This window comes from Siphateles boraxobius, unplaced genomic scaffold (genome assembly GCF_051911475.1).
Source record: "Siphateles boraxobius isolate OS27281-9 unplaced genomic scaffold, OSU_SipBor_1 68, whole genome shotgun sequence".
Taxonomy (NCBI): domain Eukaryota; kingdom Metazoa; phylum Chordata; class Actinopteri; order Cypriniformes; family Leuciscidae; genus Siphateles; species Siphateles boraxobius.
The window spans coordinates 10,850,671-10,873,208 of NW_027509195.1; the positions used below are offsets into that span (position 1 = coordinate 10,850,671).

General features: G+C 38.0%; 2 protein-coding genes across 2 annotated transcripts; one reads left to right on the top strand and one right to left on the bottom strand.

The window, feature by feature from the left end:
- Positions 1-1,120: 1,120 nt before the first annotated feature.
- LOC143722630 (B-cell receptor CD22) lies at positions 1,121-15,655 on the top strand. The gene is made up of 12 exons (XM_077214032.1): positions 1,121-1,286; positions 1,365-1,423; positions 1,653-2,009; positions 3,071-3,328; positions 4,670-4,939; positions 6,847-7,116; positions 7,313-7,582; positions 8,529-8,610; positions 8,696-8,744; positions 8,852-8,950; positions 14,536-14,660; positions 14,756-15,655. The coding sequence occupies exons 2-12, from the start codon at positions 1,372-1,374 to the stop codon at positions 14,793-14,795; spliced, it is 1,872 nt and encodes a 623-aa protein (XP_077070147.1). The 5' UTR covers positions 1,121-1,286; positions 1,365-1,371; the 3' UTR covers positions 14,796-15,655.
- Positions 15,656-19,235: 3,580 nt separating this feature from the next.
- LOC143722631 (uncharacterized) lies at positions 19,236-22,098 on the bottom strand. Its single transcript, XM_077214033.1, has 4 exons — positions 21,833-22,098; positions 21,273-21,668; positions 20,188-20,287; positions 19,236-20,109 (listed from the first exon to the last, which is right to left on the bottom strand). Exons 1-4 carry the CDS (start codon positions 22,020-22,022, stop codon positions 20,085-20,087), a joined length of 711 nt encoding a protein of 236 aa, XP_077070148.1. The 5' UTR covers positions 22,023-22,098; the 3' UTR covers positions 19,236-20,084.
- Between the last annotated feature and the right edge of the window lie 440 nt (positions 22,099-22,538).

A 22,538-nucleotide genomic window follows, 5' to 3' on the forward strand; every position in this document is an offset into this window, starting at 1 on the left:
ATGCCAGCCTGAGGCTATGGAGGATTTTCTGAGAAGGGTTTTACTGGTTACTATGATTTTACATCAACTTCCACCGTTAAACTATTGTTGCTGTGGTAAAGCCATAGCTAATCACCACAAAATATAGTTTTACTTGTGATTGCTATAATTTTTTACATTCAATAGCCTACCACAGTTAAACTCTTGTTCATGTAGTAAAACCATAGTTCATTTCCATAAAAGATGGTTTTACTGGTGGTAACTACGATTTTACAACAAATACTCTTGTTCCTGTAGTTAAAAAAACTTCATATTAGTAAAGTTCACTTTAAGAAACACAGTAAGGTCTCATTTGTTAACATTAGTTAATGCATAAACCAACGAGCAATATATGTTTACAGCATTTATTAAACTTGGTTAATGTTAGTTAATAAAATGTTCATGTTAGTTCACAGTGCATAACTAATGTAAACAGATACAACTTTTAATCTTAAAACGTATTAGTAAATGTTGATATTAATATTAGCCAAAACAGTAGAAGTATTGTTCATTCTTAGTCCTTGATCACTAAAGTAGTTAACTACTGTTAACAAATAAAACCTTATTGTAAAGTGTTACCAAATAGCTATGTGGTTTTACTACAAATACAAGAAATTCAATACTTTACTTCAAATTGTACATTTTCATGACATTTCCAAAACAGATTATTTGACTTTGAATGAAATGACTTAAAATGACAGTAGGCCTACATATATTCCATGTGTCATAGTCATGTGTAATAAAACTGTAAGCAACTTTCTGAAAATGATAAGGCTAAAAAACTATTCCTTGCCTTTAACATAAGAAGAGATTTTTTTTGCATAAACAGTATGGCCTTTTTAGTAAGTTACTTTGATTAAGAAATGGAGCAAAGTAAATGTGGTATTAAAAGAAGTGCTTCCTGATACCTCAGTTCCCCTAAACATGTTTGTGTGTGTGTGAACAGGAGGGATGCGGATGTCAGCAACTTGTAGTTATTGCCCTGTGCACCTTGCTGAAGGTGGAGTAGAGTTTCACTGGAGACAGAGACTGAGTTTAGAGGCTCAGAGAGAGAGAGAGAGAGAGAGAGAGAGAGAGAGAGAGAGAGAGAGAGAGAGAGAGAGAGAGAGACAGGGGATGGCCAGCCTATCACATCCTTCAACTTCTGCTTTCTCCGGCTCATCGTCCTACGCCATGCGTCTGGTGCCACTCGGATCTCCCTCTTCAACAAATGTGCATTCATGCATCCACAGACGACTGGGAGCGTTTGCTAAGAACATCTGAACCAGGTGCTGTTGCTTCAGAAAACAGGTTCTTTCTTGATCATTTTTGAAGTCACTTATTGTCTTTCATGCTTTTACACACAGGGCTGAGATGTGGGTACGCGTAATTCTGACCTTCATTTACTCTACACTTCTTCTGTCAGGTAATTTTGGACAGGTATCTTGTGTTTTTATAGCGATACATTAATGTGATTGCTTAATGCAGATACTCTGTGTCTAATCTGTGCTCTTATGTTACCTGTGTGCCCTTGCTGCACAGGTTATTTATATTGTATTGATCCATGTTTTTTCCTGTTTTTATCCCTGGCATCAACAGCGCACACCTTACGGAGGTCAATGCCGGCCTCTGATTACTTTTCTGTTGCTTTATAGGAGTCAGGGCCAGTCCATGGCTGGTGTATTTCTCCAGGACGGACATCTGCGTTTGGGCTGGGACCACGGTTACCCTGCCGTGCCGATACGATTACCCCTCGCCCTACAGCTTCACGCGGTTCATGTGGTTCCACATCTCTGTGGAGGGCCGGCGGGAAATCGCCTACCATACTGACGGGAATCTGTTGAGCCCCTCGTACAGGGACAGGGTCAAATACTTGGGGGGCCACAAAAGATGCAGTTTGCAGATCGCAAACGTAAAGCTGAGCGATGCAGGAATGTACCATTTCAGATTTGAGACCGATAACCAGCAGGAGAGATGGACGTCTCCTAATGCAATCACACTCTCCGTCACAGGTGAGGCCACATTTTAAAGATTGAAAGAATTTTTTTTTATTTTATAAAAATCTTTACCCAGTTTAATATGTAGTAACAACTATTCAGTACTGTTCAAAAGACCGGGGTCAGTAATATTTACAATACTTTTATTCAGCATATGCATTAAAATGATCAAAAGTGACCTTAAACACATTTATAATGTTATTAAATATTTCTATTTCCAAACAATATTTTTCTTTCAAAGTTTCTGGAAATATGTATCATTGTTTCCATAAATATATTAAGCAACACTGCTTTCAATATTGATAATAATAAGAAGCAGCAAATCTTGAGCAGCAAATCAGCATATTACAGTAACATTTCTGAAGGACCACTGCTGACTGGAGTAATGATGTTGAAAATTCAGCTTTACCATCACAGAAATAAATTACATTTTAAAATATTTTACAATAGAAAATATTAATTTTAAATCCTATTTTATTTATTAAATATTATTTAATAACTGAAACTTGTTTAAACACATTGTTCATGACAGTCTTGGAAAGATTTTAAAAAACACATTTTATGAAGCTTTATTTATCAATGTCCCAAATACATAAAACTAGTGCATGTATTTGGATTAATATTATTTCACAATATTACTGTTTTCACTGTATTTTTGTCAAATAAATGCATGCAGCCTCGATGAACAAGAGAGACCTCTTAAGACACATATTATTGACCTTAAAAATGTGAATAATAGTGTAAGTCAATAGACTTTTTGGAGTGGAACTACCTGTGTTTTCGGCCAATGGCTGTCAGCGGGCAGGGTGGAAGTTGTGGTAAGAGTGTTTGGGAATATTTATAGGCAAATATATAGTACCTAGAAACACCCAAGCAACCACATAGCAATGGCCTGGCAACAACCTGCAATAATTGCACTAAAATTCTATTCAAAAATCTATTCATTTGAGAAATTAAAAACTTTATTTATTGTGTATTTGCTTATTTTTGTAGAGAAAACCCATCTAGCTGCTCCTAAAATATTTAAGCAAGTTCTAGTATGGACCAAATGCAGTGAAATGTTGTCCTGGTTCCAGAGCTTCAGGTTCACGTACATCCACCAAGAATTGCCAACATGTTTGCTGCTGGTGATACGGTCTTCCTGAGCTGTGTGGCACGAGGCTGTGCCGCATCTGGCAGGAACTTTGCTCTTTATCAGAATGGGATCAACTTGGGGCAGTCCAGCAAGCTGTCAGCCATCTATAACTTTGACAGCCAGCATGCAGGTACCTACAACTGCCGCCCAATACCCCCTCAAAACGTTCAGTCACCGGGAGTCACCCTGGCTCTTGGATGTGAGTATAAAATATTTGTTGTGCTTATGGACAAAAGTTCTGTGCTTGTGTGTGTGTGTGCGTGTGTGTGTGTTTTTTTGTACGTTTTTGGTTGGGATTAATATTAAATTAATACTTTTATTCAGCAAGGGTGCATTAAACTGACCCAAAGTGACAGTAAAGACTTTTACTGTATAATTTTAGAACAAATTAGATTTCAGATCATTTTTTATCAAACCTATTTATCAAAGAATCCTGAACAAAGTATTCTGGTTTCCACAAAATATTACTCAGCACAATTGTTTTCAGCAGTGTGATTAGAATGAGAAGTGTTTCTAGAATGATTTCTGAAGGATCATGTGACACTGAAGACTGGATTTTTACTGGACAGTTATTTTAAATTGTATTTCACAATACTGTTTTATTGTGTGCAAATAAATGCAGCCTTGGTTAGCAGAAGAGAACAGAAATAAACGATAAACAAAGTAATGGGTATTACAAATATTTAAAAATATGCTTCATGTGGAAACATCTAAATTAACTAGTTGTATACATGTATTATTTAATATTAAGTAGAAATAGCTCCTCAAGGAAACCGCATTTTATATTTTAAATGGGTCAATGATGTGGCAAGCATATTTTTGTGTCCAACTGCTTTATTTCCTTAATTTCCTTATAAAACCTATTTAGTTTTAACTAATTTTTAATACATTTAAATAATAGATATTATTTTATCTTTTGTTATCTTAAACCCCCAAAATGTCAAGTGGAGCAACTATCTGAACAAAATGAACGGAATAAGAAAACTATTTAAAACAGTGTATTAATAATGAAAAATTAAAATCTAAATATTATGGCATAGATTTAGGTTTGCAAACCCATTTGCATTTAGGATTTAGGTTTGAATCCTTTGATATGAAGTTTTTTTTAGTAATATCAGTAGTTTAAAAGCTGTTGAGATACTTGAAAAAACTTTGTCCAGCAATTTGTATATTTTCAAATGTCAGGGTGGCACAACTTCAAACATGGCTCTTTTATTGTGAATTGATAAGGTAATAACAGTAAATATGATAAATATGACCCCATCTGATCCTTGTGGCAGAGTGAAAAGGTTTGTAGATCTCTCTCGTTATTGAAATGTTATTTAATAACTGAAACGTGTTTAAACACATTGTTCATGACAGTCTTGAAAAGATTTAAAAAACACACATTTTATGAAGCTTTATTTATCAATGTCCCAAATACATAAAACTAGTGCACACAGTGATAAAAGCAGGTTTCTGAGTGTGTGCAGTTGAGTTCAACTGTCAGCCGGCCTCTCCCATTATCGCTTGCATTTCGTCCCATTTTTTTCTGTCTTAGATGCTCCTCGCTACACCACGGTGCAGATCACCCCTCGAGAAGCAGTCAGAGAGGGCGATTCGGTGACTTTGACCTGCAGTAGTGATGGAGCTCCGCCAGCAGAAAGTTTTGCCTGGTTTAAGGAAGGAGAGAGTGGCAGCATGCCAGACAGCTTTAAACCGGAGCTGAGATTGTGGAGTTTGGACTACAGGGACCATGGAGAGTACTTCTGTGTGGCCCGCAACCCACTCGGCACAGACCGGTCCAGACCGCTTCTACTCAATGTTACCTGTAGGTTGCCTCTATTTTTATCTATCTTCAATCTATTTATGCATTATTGGGTTGTTTGCATGCATTTCTACTGTGCATATTGAAGCTTTCTAACTGCAGGATGTGCAGTTTAACAGTCAAGGTCAAAGTGACCGCCTTTTTATTTATTTTTTGAAATGTCACCAGACATTTCAACTTTTCACATTCCCTAATTAGACACATGTTTCCAATTTTGCTGGGCTGATGTCTTTGTGAGTTTTATCAGTTGCTGGTTCTTGTGTAATAACTTTAATTTTGGCAGGACATTATGACACATTGTCACACATAGTCTGCCAACCTCCAATAGATCAAAGTTCGAATCAAGTGTACATATTTAGGTCAAATATGCTGGGAAGCCACATGATGCTCAGTCGTGAAAGGAGTATTTACGTCCTGTTTTCACTTGCTAAGTCAAACATTACTAACATCGGTCATGCTTAGGGTTAGAGGTTAGTATTAAACTTTGGTACGTGACTTGTCCCACGTTGTTTATGCCATAAGCATGATTGATACCTCAAATAGTGCAGTTTATTAAGTGTGCTACTGCGTTTCAAAATTTTGAATTATCACCTGCCAAATGATGAAAGATTTTCCACCATCAGGCCAAGCTCAAGTGGAACTGTTCCTTACCTTTCTTAGAATTGTTCGGCCCGATGGTAGAAAAGCAGCTAAAGAAATATATCGGAAAAATAAACCAAGCCATTTCTAGGGAAGATACTTTTGGTGTGAGCCAGTTAGCAACCATGCTGTAAAATCTAACTAGTTAGACATACTTTTAAAAAAAGCATGAAAACCGATTGCCTTAAAAAAATGAAGTAAAGTGAAATAGGAATAGTATGTTGCACTGACAAATGCTTGGTTAGTATAGTTCAATTACACAAGAGTTCTAGTAACTAAAACGAGTAATAATAAATAACATTTAATTGTTAATATTGTTGTATTTTGCATGCTGAATGTTGAAGTCGGTGTGTGACTGGTTTAATATTGCAAGATATTGTCACAAATATAGAGGGATTGTATCAGCCCAGTTAAAAGTTTTAAAAGGTGTTTATTATTATTTGACATGAAAAATAGACTAGTTAATATATTTTTTAGAAGCTATAGGTCACCTTTTAAAAGCAACTTATTTATTACTTGTTGCATCACTGCATCAATAAGAAGAGAATTATGATAATATAAATGAAGTTCCAAGTGCTCATCCAAAGTGAACACTAATCACCATAATGGTGAGTTCAGAAAAAAACCTTTTAGGAAAAACAACATCAATTTATGAAGTTAGCTTATGTGATATTATCTTAAAATGTTTCAGTTGTGTTGACAATTCAACATTCAAGATGAAGTTGGGTAATGAGTGAATTCAACTAGGGAAAGATACCTGCAGAAGTGGAGGAAATGAGTGAAAAGTCTATTAAGAATTGCCCCACCCAAAAACGTGTTTTTTTGTTTTTGTTTTTTTGCTTCACAAAATGCCACTCAAACCAATCAATTAATCTTAACTTGGTTTTTCTGTGTAAACAAGTCATAGTGTGTGAATAGTACAGATTATTAGATTTATACAATTAAGTTAAGATATTAAGTAAAGTTAAATAAAAAGTGTTAGTTAGAACAACTGTTAACAACAGTTAGCAAGTTAAGAACCACATGTCAACACTCCCAAACAACCCTAACAATTGAACAATGTATCACGGTTTCTGAAGGATCATGTGAATAAAAAAATATATTAAAATAGAAAACTGTTATTTTAAATTGTACAGTTTTTATTGTATTTTGATCAAATAAATGCAGACTTATTTTAAAAACATCAGCACACAAACCTTTGAACAGTAGTGTATCTGAAATCAACAACAGTGCTTTTATGTATTGCAAAATATACTTATGCATGTTTCCAGACTCCCCAAAGAACACAATAATCCTCATCAGCCCTAAAGGAGACATTATGGAAGGGTTTGCTGTCAATCTGACCTGCAGCAGCAACGCTAACCCTCCTGTGGATCAATACTCCTGGTACAAAGTGAACGGCGGCCAGCCCTGGACCAGAGGTGCCGCGCAAAATCTTACCTTCCTTAGTGTGCGTTCCCATCATGCTGGACAATACTACTGCACTGCATGGAACGTATTTGGCATGGAGACATCAGCCACTATTTCTCTTTCAGTGCTTTGTAAGTGTATATGTTATAAACTCTATACTGTGTAGATGCCTGTGTGAACTACTTATTTAGCCTCTCTCTCTCTCTCTCTCTCTCTCTCTCTCTCTCTCTCTCTCTCTCTCTCTCTCTCTCTCTCTCTCTCTCTCTCTCTCTCTCTCTCTCTCTCTCTCTCTCTCACTCTCTCTCTCTCTCTCTCTCTGTGTATCAGATGCCCCCAAAAACACCTCTGTGTTGGCTCAGCCTTCCCCTGTGATCGAAGCGGGCAGCTCTTTGACACTGACCTGCAGCAGTCAGGCCAATCCAGCAGTGGAGAACTACACCTGGCACCGGATCAATGCGGCTGACGCCTGGGAAACTCGATCGGGTCCCAGCTACACCATTGCTGAGGTCAGCCCTCGAGCCAGCGGCCAGTACTACTGCGAGGCCCGCAACCGCATCGGGACTCACAGCTCGCCTGTTCTGACGGTGAAAGTTCGAGGTCAGTACACAATTACTGTGTTCAACAATCTGTCTATTGTTCGTTTGAGGATGAAACATCTACCTATGATTATTAGTATTAATAAATGTAATGTTTTAATGTAATGCTTCTTGAACATTGGTGTTTTTATCATATTTCTGTTACTGCTGATTTATTTTTTAAAGAAATTGATACTTTTATTCCTCAAGGACACATTGAATTGATCAAAAGATACCGTAAAAACAATTATTATGTTATGTTTCAAATGCTGTTCTTTTTAACTTTCTATTCATCAAAGAATCCTGCAAAAAATTGTATCACGGTGTCCACAAAAATATTTGGCAGCACAACTCTTTTCAACATTTAAATTATTTCATATTTTTAAATAACATAACGAAATATTTCTTGAGTAGCAAATCAGGATATTAGAATGATTCCTGAAGGATCATGCGACTGTAAAGGATCATGTGACTGAAAATTCAGCTTTTACAAAATCACAAATTTACATATTTAATTATTAAATTTTCATTGTAATTGCAATAATGTTTTGCAATATTACAGTTTTTACTGTAGTTTTGATCAAATAACTTTTTTTCAAAAACACAAACAAACTTTTAAACAGTAGTGTGTGTGTGTGTGTGTGTGTGTGTGTGTGTGTGTGTGTGTGTGTGTGTGTGTGTGTGTGTGTGTGTGTGTGTGTGTGTGTGTGTGTGTGTGTGTGTGTGTGTGTGTGTGTGTGTGTGTGAAAATGTATTTGCATAAGGTAAACCCATTTTACATGAGCAAATTAAAAGATAACTAGTGTCAAAGAGTTTAATCCTTTTTGCCAACTAAAATGCATGTATATGCAAACAGTTTTGCTATGAGAGAGGATCTTTGGGCATATAGTTACCCCTGTTAGATGTTATGTATTTGTTAATCAGGTGATTGATGTGCATGATTGAGTTGATGTGGTTTATTTGTCCAGGCCGACTGAAAGTGATCGCATTGGCGTCTGCAGTGGGTGTGTCTATCGGACTGATCTCATTGACCGTGGTCGTCATGATCAGGTGATTCTATGTTTATGTGCTAAAATGGTAAATATCTGATCTTCTCATTTGATCTTACACACATCATTTCACATTTCTTTTGCAGTAAAAACATGCATCGTGTTGACACTGAAAATCTTGAGGAAGAAAAACAGGTAATTAATTAAAAAATGTTTTTATAGATTTACTTCTGTCATTATATGATTTGAATCTAAACAAAATGATCTCATTAATCAAATGGGTTTGTGCTCTTAAAAAACAGTGTTCACCAGTAGTTGATTTACCAATGGATGAAACTCTGTTCAGTGAATCAACTTCAGAGACGTTTCTCTTCAAGGGCACAAAAATGTCAGATATTCCGGTAAGTTTTCTTAGTATAAATATTTGAATTGGGACACAGTCTAGATGTTCTCTATCTGGACTGTGTCCCAATTCACATATTTATAATACACACTAAAAGTATGTATGCTGGTGAAAGGATGTGTTTTAGTAAGAAATCGTTATAAAATGATACCACTGTCATTATCATTAGCTAAATTTCCAATCTCAAATTTAATCATTACAACTTTCAGGGTGGGTTACATAAAAACTGAGCACCATTGCTCAACAAAAAAGTCTTACCCTCATCTTTTTCAATTGCAAAATGTACCCCATTTCCGCCACACAGAAATCACGCTTTGGTAATTAGGGTATGAAAATTATACGAAGCCATAATAATAATGACATACTAAGTCAACTTATCATATGAATTACATAAGCCATAATTATGACATATGCAAAGTCATAATTATGAGACAAAAAGTTGAACCTATGACATAAATAGTCCTAATAATGATATACTAAGTCATAATTATGAGATAAAAAGGTAAATGAAATTGAGATAAAAAGTTGAAATTAGGACATACTAAGTCAAATTATGACAGTCATAATTATGAGATTTGACATAAGTCATAATTTAACTTGACATAAGTCATAATTTTCATTTAAGTTATAATTATGAAATTAAAAAGTATAAAATTATGAGATAGTCGAAATTATGAATTTCCTAGTATCTGTAACATCTGCTCCCTCCAACCAACAGAGGGAGCCCTCACCTGAATACTGACATCACTCAATTTATTCTACAGTCACTTCCTGTTTGGTATATATAAAGAGCCATGTTTTCCACTAACACTTTGCAAAGTATTGTCAGTTTTTTCTGCCTTACTGAGCGTTCTAGCCATTGTTATTGTTTTTTGCCTCTTGTTATGACCTTTTGCCTGCCTTTTGGATATCTTGTTTTTGGATTACTGTTTTTGCCGTGGTTGCTTACTTGGACTGCCTATTTTTGTTCACTGAACCCTGCCTGTATCTTTGACCATTGCTTTGCCTGTCGATTTGGATTTTCTGCTTCAATAAAACTTCTGCATATGGATTCTCAACAAACGCCCAGCCTGAGTTCATTACTGTATCTCATTATTATGACTTAGTATGTCATCATTTTCGTTTTTATGTCATACTGTAGTTCCAATTTTTGAATCTCGTAATTGGAAATTCCACCAGAAATAGTATACCACCACAGGCACCATACATGTAGAGTAATTTGTGGTGCACTAATTGTAGTTTTGATATTAAAGGAACAGTCCATCGTTTTTTGAAATAGGGCTTATTCACAGTCTCCCCTACATTAAGATAGGTGGGCAAAGGCATTTTTGTCTCAGTGCATGCATTGTCTTAGTTTGGCAGCGCCGACACTAGCTTAGCTTAGCATAATGAATGGAATCATATGTTGTCAGGTAGCATGTCATGAGTAAAAGTGATAAAAAACAACAACAAAAAAACACCTAATTACTTCTTGTGGCCTGTGTATTCACAACGAGTACAAATAGCAATTCAGATTAAGACTAGGTGATTTCCTAGGCAGATATTGACTTGGGACTAGGGTGAATCACAAGCGAAGCACTGCTACTTGGGCGCAGTCATATCACGCAACAGCTGAAATCACCCAACTTCCGTCAACATACAGGCATGACCTGACCTGCACTGAGTATCTTCGCTTTTGCATTGTGTTTAGTTTGAGAAGTTACAGCAAACATTGTAATTATCTGCAAAAGGTTGTGAGAACGAGCAAAGGACATACACGAATGTGATGTTTCACAGAATTCCACCGAATGTGGAACTGAGAAATCGATGGCTAGGTGCTCTGGATATCTGAACTTCAACACCTCACTACAAAATTAGCCAGTATCGTGTTTGCGAAGAGCATTTTGCACCGGAGGATAGGGCTGGGCGATATATCGGGTGATATATCGCACGATATTGTTATGCGCATCTCGTCAGTAAAGCCGGTTCCTTGATTAGTAGTAAATCGCCTTCACGTGCTTTCAGATGGAGCGCCATTTACTCTACAGCACAAACTCCAGTGTTAAATTAACACTCAAGAGTGTTAAAGTTAATGAAATAATTAAGTGATTAATTTAGTGATGTTTGAGCATTATTGAAGACACCTGATGTTAACAAGCAGAATCATTGAAGGCGAAAATCACAAATTGTAAGCAACCGTTATGGCGATAAGTGTTTGCTTTAGTTGGGCTCTTAACCTTTATACATTCACTTTAAATTTGTTTGTCTGCTGTTATTTTATTATAACAGTCAAATGAACAAAGAAAAGTGTGATCTGATAGTGTTGGTTATGTTCTGGCATAATCATGCTGTGATCTGAAAATGAATCTTATTGAGATAGTTTGGTTTAACTTACTGGTAACAACTTTGTGATTTTAGAGCATATATGAGTATAGGTATGTTTCTTACAATCCAAAATATATAATAAACATTGTTCTGATCTCAACTTTTTCAAATAAATTTATTTAGACACACAGACATCAATAATCAGCCTATGAATCTCAACAATGGTGACAATAATAAAGCATGTTGCAGTGGCTGCCACCAATCACAACTCAGTAATGGCTCCCATCATGCATTGCGATATGTATAAATTATGATCTGAATTTTCTATGTAATTTACTTTTCCTAATTGAATATTCTGCTCGTCACCATTGTTGAGATGCAAAGACTGAATCTTGAAGTCTGTGTGTGCCTAAAAGAAAGATTTTTTTTTTTAGAAAACAACTTTTAAGAAATCCTTTATATTATAGCTAAAATTCTGGATATTTATGCAGAATCACGGTTATGCTGTAACAAACAACATAAATCAAAAACATAAAGTTTAAATGATGATTGTCATAACATAACCAACACCATCAGATCACTTTTTTTTTTCTTTGTTCATCTGGCAGTTATAACTGCACACAAATTACAAACAAAATTTAAAGTTAATAATATAAGGGTCAAGAGCCCAACTAAAGTATACAATGATCGCCATAACGGTGGCTTACAATTTGAGATTTTCTCCTTCAGTGATTCTTCAGGTGTCTTCAATAATGCTCAATCACTAAATTAACCACTTAATTATCTCATTAACTTCAACACTCTTGAGTGTGGACTCATATCAGAATCAGAATCAGAATCAGAATCAGAAAGAGCTTTATTGCCAAGTGTGCTTGCACACACAAGGAATTTGTTTTGGTACTGAGGCTTCGAGTGGACATATACAAATACAACATGAAACATAATACTACAAATTATAAGAATAAAAAATAAAAATATAAATATATGAGAATAAAACTATCACAGTTGGGTTTAGTCAGAATAGACATTTTCAGATTTACAGATTATGAACCTATTTACAGTGTTTTGAATATTATAAATAAATAAATCTACATATAAGTATCACCTGAGTTGTGGGATATTGCACTAAACAGTGGGAGTATTGCACTTACAGGCATATGCCTTGGGAGGAGTGTTAACTGTTCAGGAGGGAAATGGCCTGTGGGAAGAAACTGTTCCTGTGCCGAGATGTTCTTGTGGCCAGTGATCTGAGTCTCCGTCTTGACGGTAACAGTTCAAACAGGTGGTGTCCAGGGTGAGTGGAGTCTGTGATGATTTTACCTGCTCTCTTCCTCACTCTGGAAGAGTACAGGTCCTGGAGGTTTGGCAGGGGGGCACCAATAATCCTCTCCGCAGTCCGGACTGTCCGTTGTAGTCTCCTGATGTCTGATTTGGTAGCTGAACCAAACCAGACAGTGATGGAAGCGCACAAGACAGACTCAATGACGGCTGAGTAGAACTGAATCAGCAGATCCTGTGGCAGGTTGAACTTCCTCAGCTGGCGAAGGAAGTACAGTCTCTGCTGGGCCTTTTTCACAGTGGAGTCAATGTGATTGTCCCACTTCAGGTCCTGAGAGATGATAGTGCCCAGGAACCTGAATGACTCCACTGCTTCCACAGTGCTGTTCATGATGGTGAGTGGGAGGAGTGCTGAGCTGTTCCTCCTGAAGTCCACGATCATCTCCACTGTTTTGAGCGTGTTCAGCTCAAGGTTGTTATAACTGCACCAGACAGCCAGCTGTTCAACCTCCAGTCTGTAAGCAGACTCGTCACCATTTCGGATGAGACCGATGACAGTGGTGTCGTCTGCAAATTTCAGGAGCTTGACAGTGGGGTCTTTAGAAGTGCAGTCATTAGTGTACAGGGAGAAGAGCAGTGGGGAGAGAACGCACCCTTGGGGAGCACCAGTGCTGATTGTGAGTGTCTTGGATGTGTGTTTCCCCACGTATCGCCACGTATATACACTCCCATGAGTGTTAATTTAACACTGGAGTTTTTGCTGTGTACAAAGAGCCGTAGTTAACTGACAAGCTGAGCCATATCGCTTTAATTATCGCTGGCGATACGTCCGCGATATTGATGCGATATGGCTCAGCTTGTCAGTTAACTACGGCTCTTTGTAGTAAATGCCGCTCCATCTGAAAGCAGGTGATGGCTATTTACTACTAATCAAGGAACCGGCTTTACTGACGACATGCGCATAACAATATCGTGCGATTTATCGCCCGGCCCCACCGGAGGATTATGTTGAAAAAATGCTATACTACCAGAAATACTACGTCTGAAGGATACGGCCATCCCATCCATTTCAAATAACTGGCAGAAAAAAGTGCACATGTAAGTTGTCTTTCATTATGCTTCCTTACGTGAATCTGTGTCTTTATTCAATTGTAAGATAGATGCTGAGAAGCTGTATATAGAGTATGGTTCAAATTGCCTCATCTATTATAACCTCATGTTGAGTTCAACCTGTTTAGCATGAACAACATGATTGAAAAAAAAATTCGCTGTTATCGTTACCTGTGAAAAAATTGGCTGTCATCCTCACGTCCTCAGGCTGTTGAGCGATCGCAACCTCCTCCTTCTGTCGGTCTATTTCCATTGAACGCAGCTCCTCTTCTGAAAACTCGGTTTTTAGAGGTATGGTTCTGTATCATGACTGTCTGAGAAGTCACCCACTTCGTCTCGCACAAAATCCCCCATGTCCATCGCCATTAACTATGTCTACTGTCGGAAAAATAGCCAGCTAATATTCACGCCGGTATGTTGACGGAAGTTGGGGGATTTCAGCTGTTGCGTGATATGACTGCGCCCAAGTAGCAGTGCTTCGCCTGTGATTCACCCTAATATAGTCCCAAGTCAATATCTGCCTAGGAAATCGCCTAGTCTTAATCTGGATTGCTATTTGTACTTGTTGTGAATACGCAAGTCACAAGAAGTAATTCGTTTTTTTATTTTTTTATCACTTTTACTCAAGACATGCTACCTGACAACATAGGATTCCATTCATTGTGCTAAGCTAAGCTAGCGTCGGCACTCCCAAACTAAGACAAAACATGCACTGAGATAAAAATGCTTTTGCCCAGGTATCTTAATAGGGGAGACTGTGAATAAGCCCTATTTCAAAAAACGGTGGAGTGTTCCTTTAAGAATGTATAGTTCAGAATATAGTAGAATATATTGGGCCATACTGTACAAACTAATGTGACACATGAGTGTTTTATTTTGTGCCTGTTTCAGGAGGAGCCAGAGGAGATCTATGATAGCAGTTACCCATCCATCGTACCCCTGAAAGAAGCTGTTCGGAGCACCGAAGAACAGAGACAAATCAACTACATTACGGTGCATTACTCTCGCATGCCCAGGTTAAACACAATTACACCATCCATGTGTGCTGGTTTGCGGCAGTCCTCTGTCATATTAAAACAAGAGATGTTGTGTGTGCCATCTTAATTTACAGTCTGGACCAGGTGAAGGTCACGAGCATACCTCTAGATTGAGGGAAGAAGCTCAAAGATGGTCCTAATATTGTTTTCACCAAGCAAACGAGAGAGGGGATGGAAGAGTCTGGAATCTAAAGCGGTTAACTTATGAAACATCACAACAAGTGATAGAAGAAATTGTGAAACCACACAGGGATTTTTTTCTAAACTACATGTACTTATAGAGCATGTGTGGACCACTTGATGTTGCCTGAAAGTCAGAGACTTGAAAAAAGGCCACACAGGTAGATGAAATCTCCATTGGATATTATGTTCAACTGTGTCCAGCTGTAACACAGCTTGTTCTAATAAAAATTCAGTTGCTCAAAACTGAGATACTGTTCAAAAGTTTGGGGTTCAGTAAAATTTTTGAAATTTTTTTAGGCTTTTGTGCTCAACCTCTTTTTACATTTTCTATCTTAAAATGTAATTTATTCCTGTGATCAAAGATGAATAGCATAATTACTCCAGTCTTCAGTGTCACATGATCCTTCAGAAATCAAGAAACATTTCTTATTATTATTATCAATGTTGAAAACAGTTGTGCTGCTTAATATTTTTGTGGAAGCCTTGATTTTTTGCAGATATCTTTAAATCGAAAGTTCAGAAGAACAGCATTTAGTTGAAACAGAAATATTTTACTGTCAACTTTTGATCACTTTAATACATCCTTGTTGAATAAAAATATAAATTTCCTTCCAAATCTTACTTCCCCCATACTTTTGAACAGTAGGCTCAAATATGCTGTGCAAACTTCTTGTCCCATAGATCTGATTAAACTGATCATAAAAAAATGCCATTTAAATATTCAATTTAATTGACATGGTGTAACGGCGGTTCCTGACAGGAAGCTCCAAATAAAATATTATTTCTTACAATGATAACATAAAGTCTGTTTTCTTAAACATTCTGGCAACAATGCTGTAATGTTTTAAGTCTGGTTGTCACATTCTGAGTTTGTTTTTGATCTGTTTTCCTGTTCTGTGAATGTCTGTGTTTCTTAAGCCAGGTTCACACTGTATGATTTTGGCCACGATTTGGCCATCTGAGAAAATGTTTGCAAATCCTAAAAGATTCCTCTGATCCTAGGATAAAATCTGAAGTCTTTGACATGTTCACCGACAGCCGATTAATGACGTTGCGATCAAATTTGACCTCAGACGAAAATCTTGCAGTGTCAGAAGATTTGACTCACATCCTGCAGTTTGACTTCTCCTACTACGACTGTCAAATTGTCTAAGTTTTTCTGGACAAGCCATTACCAAAATTAATGTTAGAGATTTCTTTGTAGCCACCATTTCAATCCCGCATGTAGTGCAGCTCACATCACTGAACGTGTCATTGATTGATGATGTAAAACTCTGGACGAGTTTTCTTAATTGCGTCTGTTTTTAATGTGTCTTGACTGTCGTACAGTCTGACCTTAATGACATTACGGAGATCTTACAGTGTGACATGGCTTACAGCGATGATCATGTTTGTACAGTCTGACAAGCAACAGTCGTAAAGGACTATTATAAATCACACAGTGTGAACCCGGCTTAAGTTAGATTTCTAGTTTGCTAATTAGATCTGTCCTTTGCCTCTTTGTCCCCTTGGTAACTGATTTGAGTTCATTCTGTTAAGGATTGTTTAATTAATTAGCCCCTCTTGTTTGCTGTCTATTTAAACCCTGTGTGTCTTTCAGTTCATGGTCATTTCTATGTTGGTTGTTTTGTTCCTGATCCTTGTTCCTGTGATTCTGTTTTTTGGGTTTTTTAGTTTATTTCTAAATAAAGACTGCTGCACTTAGATCCTGTTTCATCTCTGCTGCAACCAACGCTGACATTTAAAATGGATTTAGCAGCAGTAAGAATTATCCTCCTCTCACCGGGGAACCAGTCCTTCGAGAGCCAGTCCTTCGAGAGAAAGACACAGGCGTTCCTGGATTTACACCATCTCATCCATTTATGATGATGACAGCCTGTGTGTGTTTTTTGCACCTGCCCGGAGACGGACCTCGAGGGACATTTAAGGAGTATGTGGATTGGGTACTCCTCTGCAATGGTTCCCCTTTTACCATCAGTGAGAGCGAAGAGGAAACCAGCGTGCCAGCCACAGCCATTGTTATCCGAGTCTGTTCTTGTGAGATAAATTCCTGAGTCTGTTCCTGTGAGATAAATTGCAGACTCTGTTCCTGTGAGATAAATTCACCAGTCTGTTCCAGTGAGATAAAAATTCACCAGTCTGTTCCAGTGAGAGAAATTCACCAGTCTGATCCAGTGAGAGAAATTCACCAGTCTGTTCCAATGAGAGAAATTCACCTCCCCGTTCCAGTGAGGGAAATTCAAAAGCCCATTCCAGGGGCTTTTCAAAAGCCCATTTTCAAGCCCGTTCCAGGGAAATTCAAAAGCTGCACACACGTGACTGCTGTAGCCCCTGACCAGAGTCCAGTGAAGGCTCCAGCCCCTGACCAGAGTCCAGTGATGGCTCCAGCCCCTGACCAGAGTCCAGTGACGACTCCAGCCCCTGACCAGAGTCCAGTGACGACTCCAGCCCCTGACCAGAGTCCAGTGACGACTCCAGCCCCTGACCAGAGTCTAGTGACATCTCCAGCCCCTGACCAGAGTCCAGTGACGGCTCCAGCCCCTGACCAGAGTCCAGTGACGGCTCCAGCCCCTGACCAGAGTCCAGTGACGGCTCCAGCCCCTGACCAGAGTCCAGTGACGGCTCCAGCCCCTGACCAGAGTCCAGTGACGACTCCAGCCCCTGACCAGAGTCCAGTGACGACTCCAGCCCCTGACCAGAGTCCAGTGACATCTCCAGCCCCTGACCAGAGTCCAGTGACGGCTCCAGCCCCTGACCAGAGTCCAGTGACGGCTCCAGCCCCTGACCGGAGTCCAGTGACGGCTCCAGCCCCTGACCGGAGTCCAGTGACGGCTCCAGCCCCTGACCGGAGTACAGTGACGGCTCCTGCCCCTGACCGGAGTCCAGTGACGTCTCCAGCCCCTGATCCCGCTCCGGGGTCTTCTTCAACCCATTAGCCTATAGCTCCTCCCAATAATTTTTTTATACGAGCCTAGTATCAAGGCCAAGGAGGCCAATCCTTCATGGTCCCCCGAGCTACCTCCACCTACCTGGGCCATGGAACTGCTGGCGCCTGCCTGGAGGCTTCCTGTCCAACTAATCCATGCCCTTGTCAGCCTTCAGGGTACCCACCCTCCCACCCCTGTGGATCTAATATGGCGTACTTTTATTTTTTGAGTTAGTTTATCACATTTTTTTTTCTTATCTGTTTTTCTGGTCTGTGAATGTCTTTGTTTCTTGGTTAGATTTCTAGTTTGCTAATTAGTTCTGTCCTTCGCCTGTTTGTCTCCTTGGTAACTGATTTTAGTTAGTTTGGTTCAGGTGTGTTTGGTTAAACAGCCCCTTGCGCTCCCAAAAAGAGGAGGCGTGTTCCGGCGCAAACTTTCCCTGGTGCTATTTTGTAGTTTCAGAAAACAATTCTGCCACAGACCAGGAAAAACCTAGTCTAAAGTCAGTGGCGTGTTTTTCAGATGCTATTTTAAGGGTGCATGCTTGGCCATAATGTAGCGTGTGCACAATGCGCGTACACTTTGCTTCTCTCATTTACACAGACGCAGCAGTTCCCATTTTTGCAAACCATACATAATTACAAAGAAAAACATTACCACACGAGGGAAATCATTGTGGTGTCCATGAAGATGTGAAAAAATAGGCATAAATTTAGCTTACACATTTACCCAAATTATTATACGCCTGTTTAACCGAAGCTAATTTGAGTGGGTTTCTCCCATCCCCATACAATGTCACTTCTCTGTCTTTTACGGCCCTGATGAGAACGTCGGTCTCCTCTGCTGTGAACTGCTCCTTGCGTGCGCCTGGCAAATCCGCCACCATAATAGCTATCCACCATGGAACAAGACCGTCTTTTAAAGGGTATGTCAGATGACGCTCTGATTGCTTTATTTCACGTTATGCCCAAAACACACCAATGAGTAATATAGCTACTTCAGACCAACCCATTTTAGATTTGCCTCGGGCGCAAGAGTCATTTATCCCACCGAGATCAGCCCACAAAGTTACATGCGTTTTGCGTTTGATACTTGCTTTTCTGATCGTTAAAATAGGGCCATGTGTGTCTTTTAGGTCATTGTCAGTTCTACGTCGTTTAATGTTGGTTGTTGTGTTCCTGAGATTCTGTTTTGTGAAGTTTAGAGTTTATTTCTAAGGGAAGACTGCTGCACTTAGATCCTGTTTCATCTCTGCTGCAACCAACTGACAAAAACAGTATTGCAATCCCAAATTATTATTTTTTAAATACTAAGTATTAGATCTACTTCTATTCAAGATAAATTAACCAACTCACCTTACAACTTCACCATGCAAAAAAGAAAGTAAATCAAGTTAGTTTCCTGAATATTTCAATGTTTCATTAAAATAATGTGAAGTCTACAATCACATGGGAAATTGGGTTTTATTATTTCTACCTGGAAATACACCAACCATAACCCATAATTGAGTAGAAATGGGCTGTGTGAATATTTGTCAATGATTTTCAGGTGAGTAAAAAACAACAACAGATTGACAGTAATTGTGAACTATTCATTCAAAGAATGCTATTATATTATAAACAGCAATTTTTAATTTAAATAGATTAAATAAATTTAAACCGCGAACAAAGTACCAAGTGCTTTGTTAATCAAATTATATGAAAACAGAACGTGAAGAAGTTTTCTATGATTTACAATGTGAGAATCCATAATATCATTCCTGCTGATTTCATAAATTCATTACTTTCTACTACTTTTCTTTGTTCTTTTTTATTTCAGGCTCTGTTGATCTGTGTTGATCAGTCCCTCGGGTCATCAAGCCTGAATGCGCCTTCTTCCTCTTTCTTCAATGTCCACACTTCGCAACCGCAACCCTTAACTCTGGTTGTAACCCTAAACTTGACATTAACTGTAAACTGGTCCCTCATATCTGATTGGTTGATTGGAATGTTGTTCTAGAATCAACAAAGATGTTGATCCAGGAACATGTTTTACTTCGTGAAATCACGTTCACCGTGGCGGTCGGCAACATGCAGAATGTAAGACAAAATATGATATACAGCATACATTATGCTGTTTGATATGCAGAAAATAATATAAAAAGATAAATAATAGACTCCATAATAGATGCAGAAATGCTGTAAAAGAATGTGAAAGTAGCATACAGACAGAAAAAAAATTACAGTATCTGTTTTGGTCACAGCCACTGGTTATTTTTCTCATCCTCTGTGCTAATAGGATGTTGATTGCTTGTTTAAAGTGATGTTGACCTCTCTCTCCTGAAAGACAAAGCCATATTCCATTAGTTTCTTTGAATGATGGCAAAAAAGTTGGTTATTGATAAGTGCTTTGCTTACCTGGACTTGTGTCTGATGAATATCATAATGCCTGCTATTGCGATAATGATGACAATAACTCCAAACACAATGCCAACAGTAGATGAAGATGCACATCTTGCTGTGGGGAATTTAGAACAATGTAACTCTTTCAGATAGATACACACACACACACACGCACACGCACACGCACACGCACACGCACACGCACACACACACACACACACACACACACACACACACACACAGACAGTGTGTTTCTGTGTAATTTGTCTGACAAATTAATTTATCTGTGCTAAATAATGCCAAATAGACTGCTCACTGTTTAAAATAGTTTAAAAAAAATCAGAATGAGTCATGAAAGCTAGATAGATTTCTCTGAGGAAGTGTCTTTTGTTTGAGGAAATGTGTTTTCTAATGTCATCCTGTGAACAACTGACTATGGCCTGACAACGGAAGTTTTACTTTTTGTGTGAACAGTGGAAAACAGACAATTGTTGTTTTTTTTGTCTCACACATTTCTTCAAACATAAAGATTCATGTTCATTTTAAATGTGATTTGGAATTTTTGTACGGTATTTCACTTTCTTAGTAACACCAAAGTACTAAACACATTTTAATTATTTCAGAATACATAGGAATAACCTTATTAAATTAATATAAATGGTAGCTTCACCATTACTGCTCCATTTGTTAGCATTAGTTAACTGCATTAGTTATAACATGAACTAACAAAGCATTTAGTAATCTTAATTAATGTTAGTATCAACACTTACTAATAAAACATTAAAATAAAAAGTTTTATGGACTTGAGCTAACATTAATTATTAATAAACAGTTGTATTTGTTAACAAAGATTAATAAATACTGTAACAAATATATTGGGTAGGATTAAGGGATGCAGAATCATGCAGAATAAGGCATTAATATGTGCTTTATAAATAGTAATAAACAAGCAACCTGTTAATAGTGAGAACTGGATCCTAAACTAAAGTGTTACCGTTTTATTTTACCCCCTAAAATGATTTTTAAATCATTCAGTACTGACAAATGACTGAAACCGTTGGAAATTCAATTATCAAAATGTGCAATTTAAGTGCACTTACTTTGTATCTGATGTGTAACCTGTAGATTCACCCCTCTCTGTCCTGGTAGCTTGGCCTTCAGGTGGTCGGTGATGAACCGGAACATGTACACGCCGCTGTCTGCTGACCTCAAATCAGAAATCATCAGAGAACAGTTTTTGCTCCCCGTCTGCCCAAAGTACCTGACGCGGCCCTGATACGAGGGCTCGGGAAATATCCCTGCGCTGTGGTACACGTATCTCGGAGTGATGCAGTGACTTTGATTCAGACACCACATCTCTGACAGCACTTTGTGCCGTATTCCCTGGTCTGACTCCTCAGGGAAGTCATAGGTGCACTGCAGAACTACAGAAGACCCAAGAGGAGCATAGACTGGATCAATAGGAACACGCACTATCCAGTTGACAGCAAGGACGCCTGAAATGGAAGCATATGAGTAATTCTGAGGAATCTTATTAGAAACAGCTGGTTGGAAACAAAGTGAAGTCTAAATAACATTCCCATCTGTCCCTGCAAAAGCAACTTATATGGTCTTAGTCTTAGAGAACTCTTCTGATGTTTCATCGTGCACTAAGTCTTACCTGACAGAATCAAAGATGTCAGAATCCATATGCCCGCAAGGAGATTCACAATCATTTTTGCTCCCTCAAGTAGGCTGCATACTGAGCAATAGTAATGTGAAGACATCAACCTTGTCTGGTTTTGAGTTCCTCCTCTGTCGTCATTTACTTCCATGTTCCCTTTTTCATTTTTTGTTTGTTTCTTTATCATGTCTTGTATGTTTTTTTTTTTTTTTACATACAGTACGTCCCATGTTATGCTATTTTAAAAGCAACTACAATCTATTACTAACAACTTAAGAACATATATATATATATATATATATATATATATATATATATATATATATATATATATATATATATATATATATATATATATATATATATATATATATATATATATGTTCATACTGTATTTTCAAATATATATGTTCATACTGTATTTTCAAATATATATATTTTCAAATGTATTTTCACATTCTTTTTGTATTTATTATCGCTATTCAGTTTGAAGGATCAGTGTTTATGTGCGAACATAAATCAAACAAGATAGCTCACACATTTACCGTATGGTATCATGTTCTTTATATGGCTGTATACTGGTTATTGGTTATGCTTTAGTTGCAGTCGTATCGCTTCATGACGTGCTTCATCAGATGAGCTGCTGCTCCTGAAGTTGAGATGAGGTGCGCGCACACAGATTTCTCAGATGTCACAGATGTCA

Excerpts from the sequence above, each read along its gene's own strand:
- LOC143722631 (XM_077214033.1), bottom strand. The coding sequence starts at position 22,022 with ATGATAAAGAAACAAACAAAAAATGAAAAAGGGAACATGGAAGTAAAT. Across the intron at positions 21,669-21,832 it reads GACATCTTTGATTCTGTCAG|GCGTCCTTGCTGTCAACTGG; the intron begins GTAAGACTTAGT and ends CTTCCATTTCAG. Across the intron at positions 20,288-21,272 it reads GGTTACACATCAGATACAAA|CAAGATGTGCATCTTCATCT; the intron begins GTAAGTGCACTT and ends AATTCCCCACAG.
- LOC143722630 (XM_077214032.1), top strand. The coding sequence starts at position 1,372 with ATGTGGGTACGCGTAATTCTGACCTTCATTTACTCTACACTTCTTCTG. Across the intron at positions 7,117-7,312 it reads TATTTCTCTTTCAGTGCTTT|ATGCCCCCAAAAACACCTCT; the intron begins GTAAGTGTATAT and ends TCTGTGTATCAG. Across the intron at positions 8,745-8,851 it reads ATCTTGAGGAAGAAAAACAG|TGTTCACCAGTAGTTGATTT; the intron begins GTAATTAATTAA and ends CTTAAAAAACAG.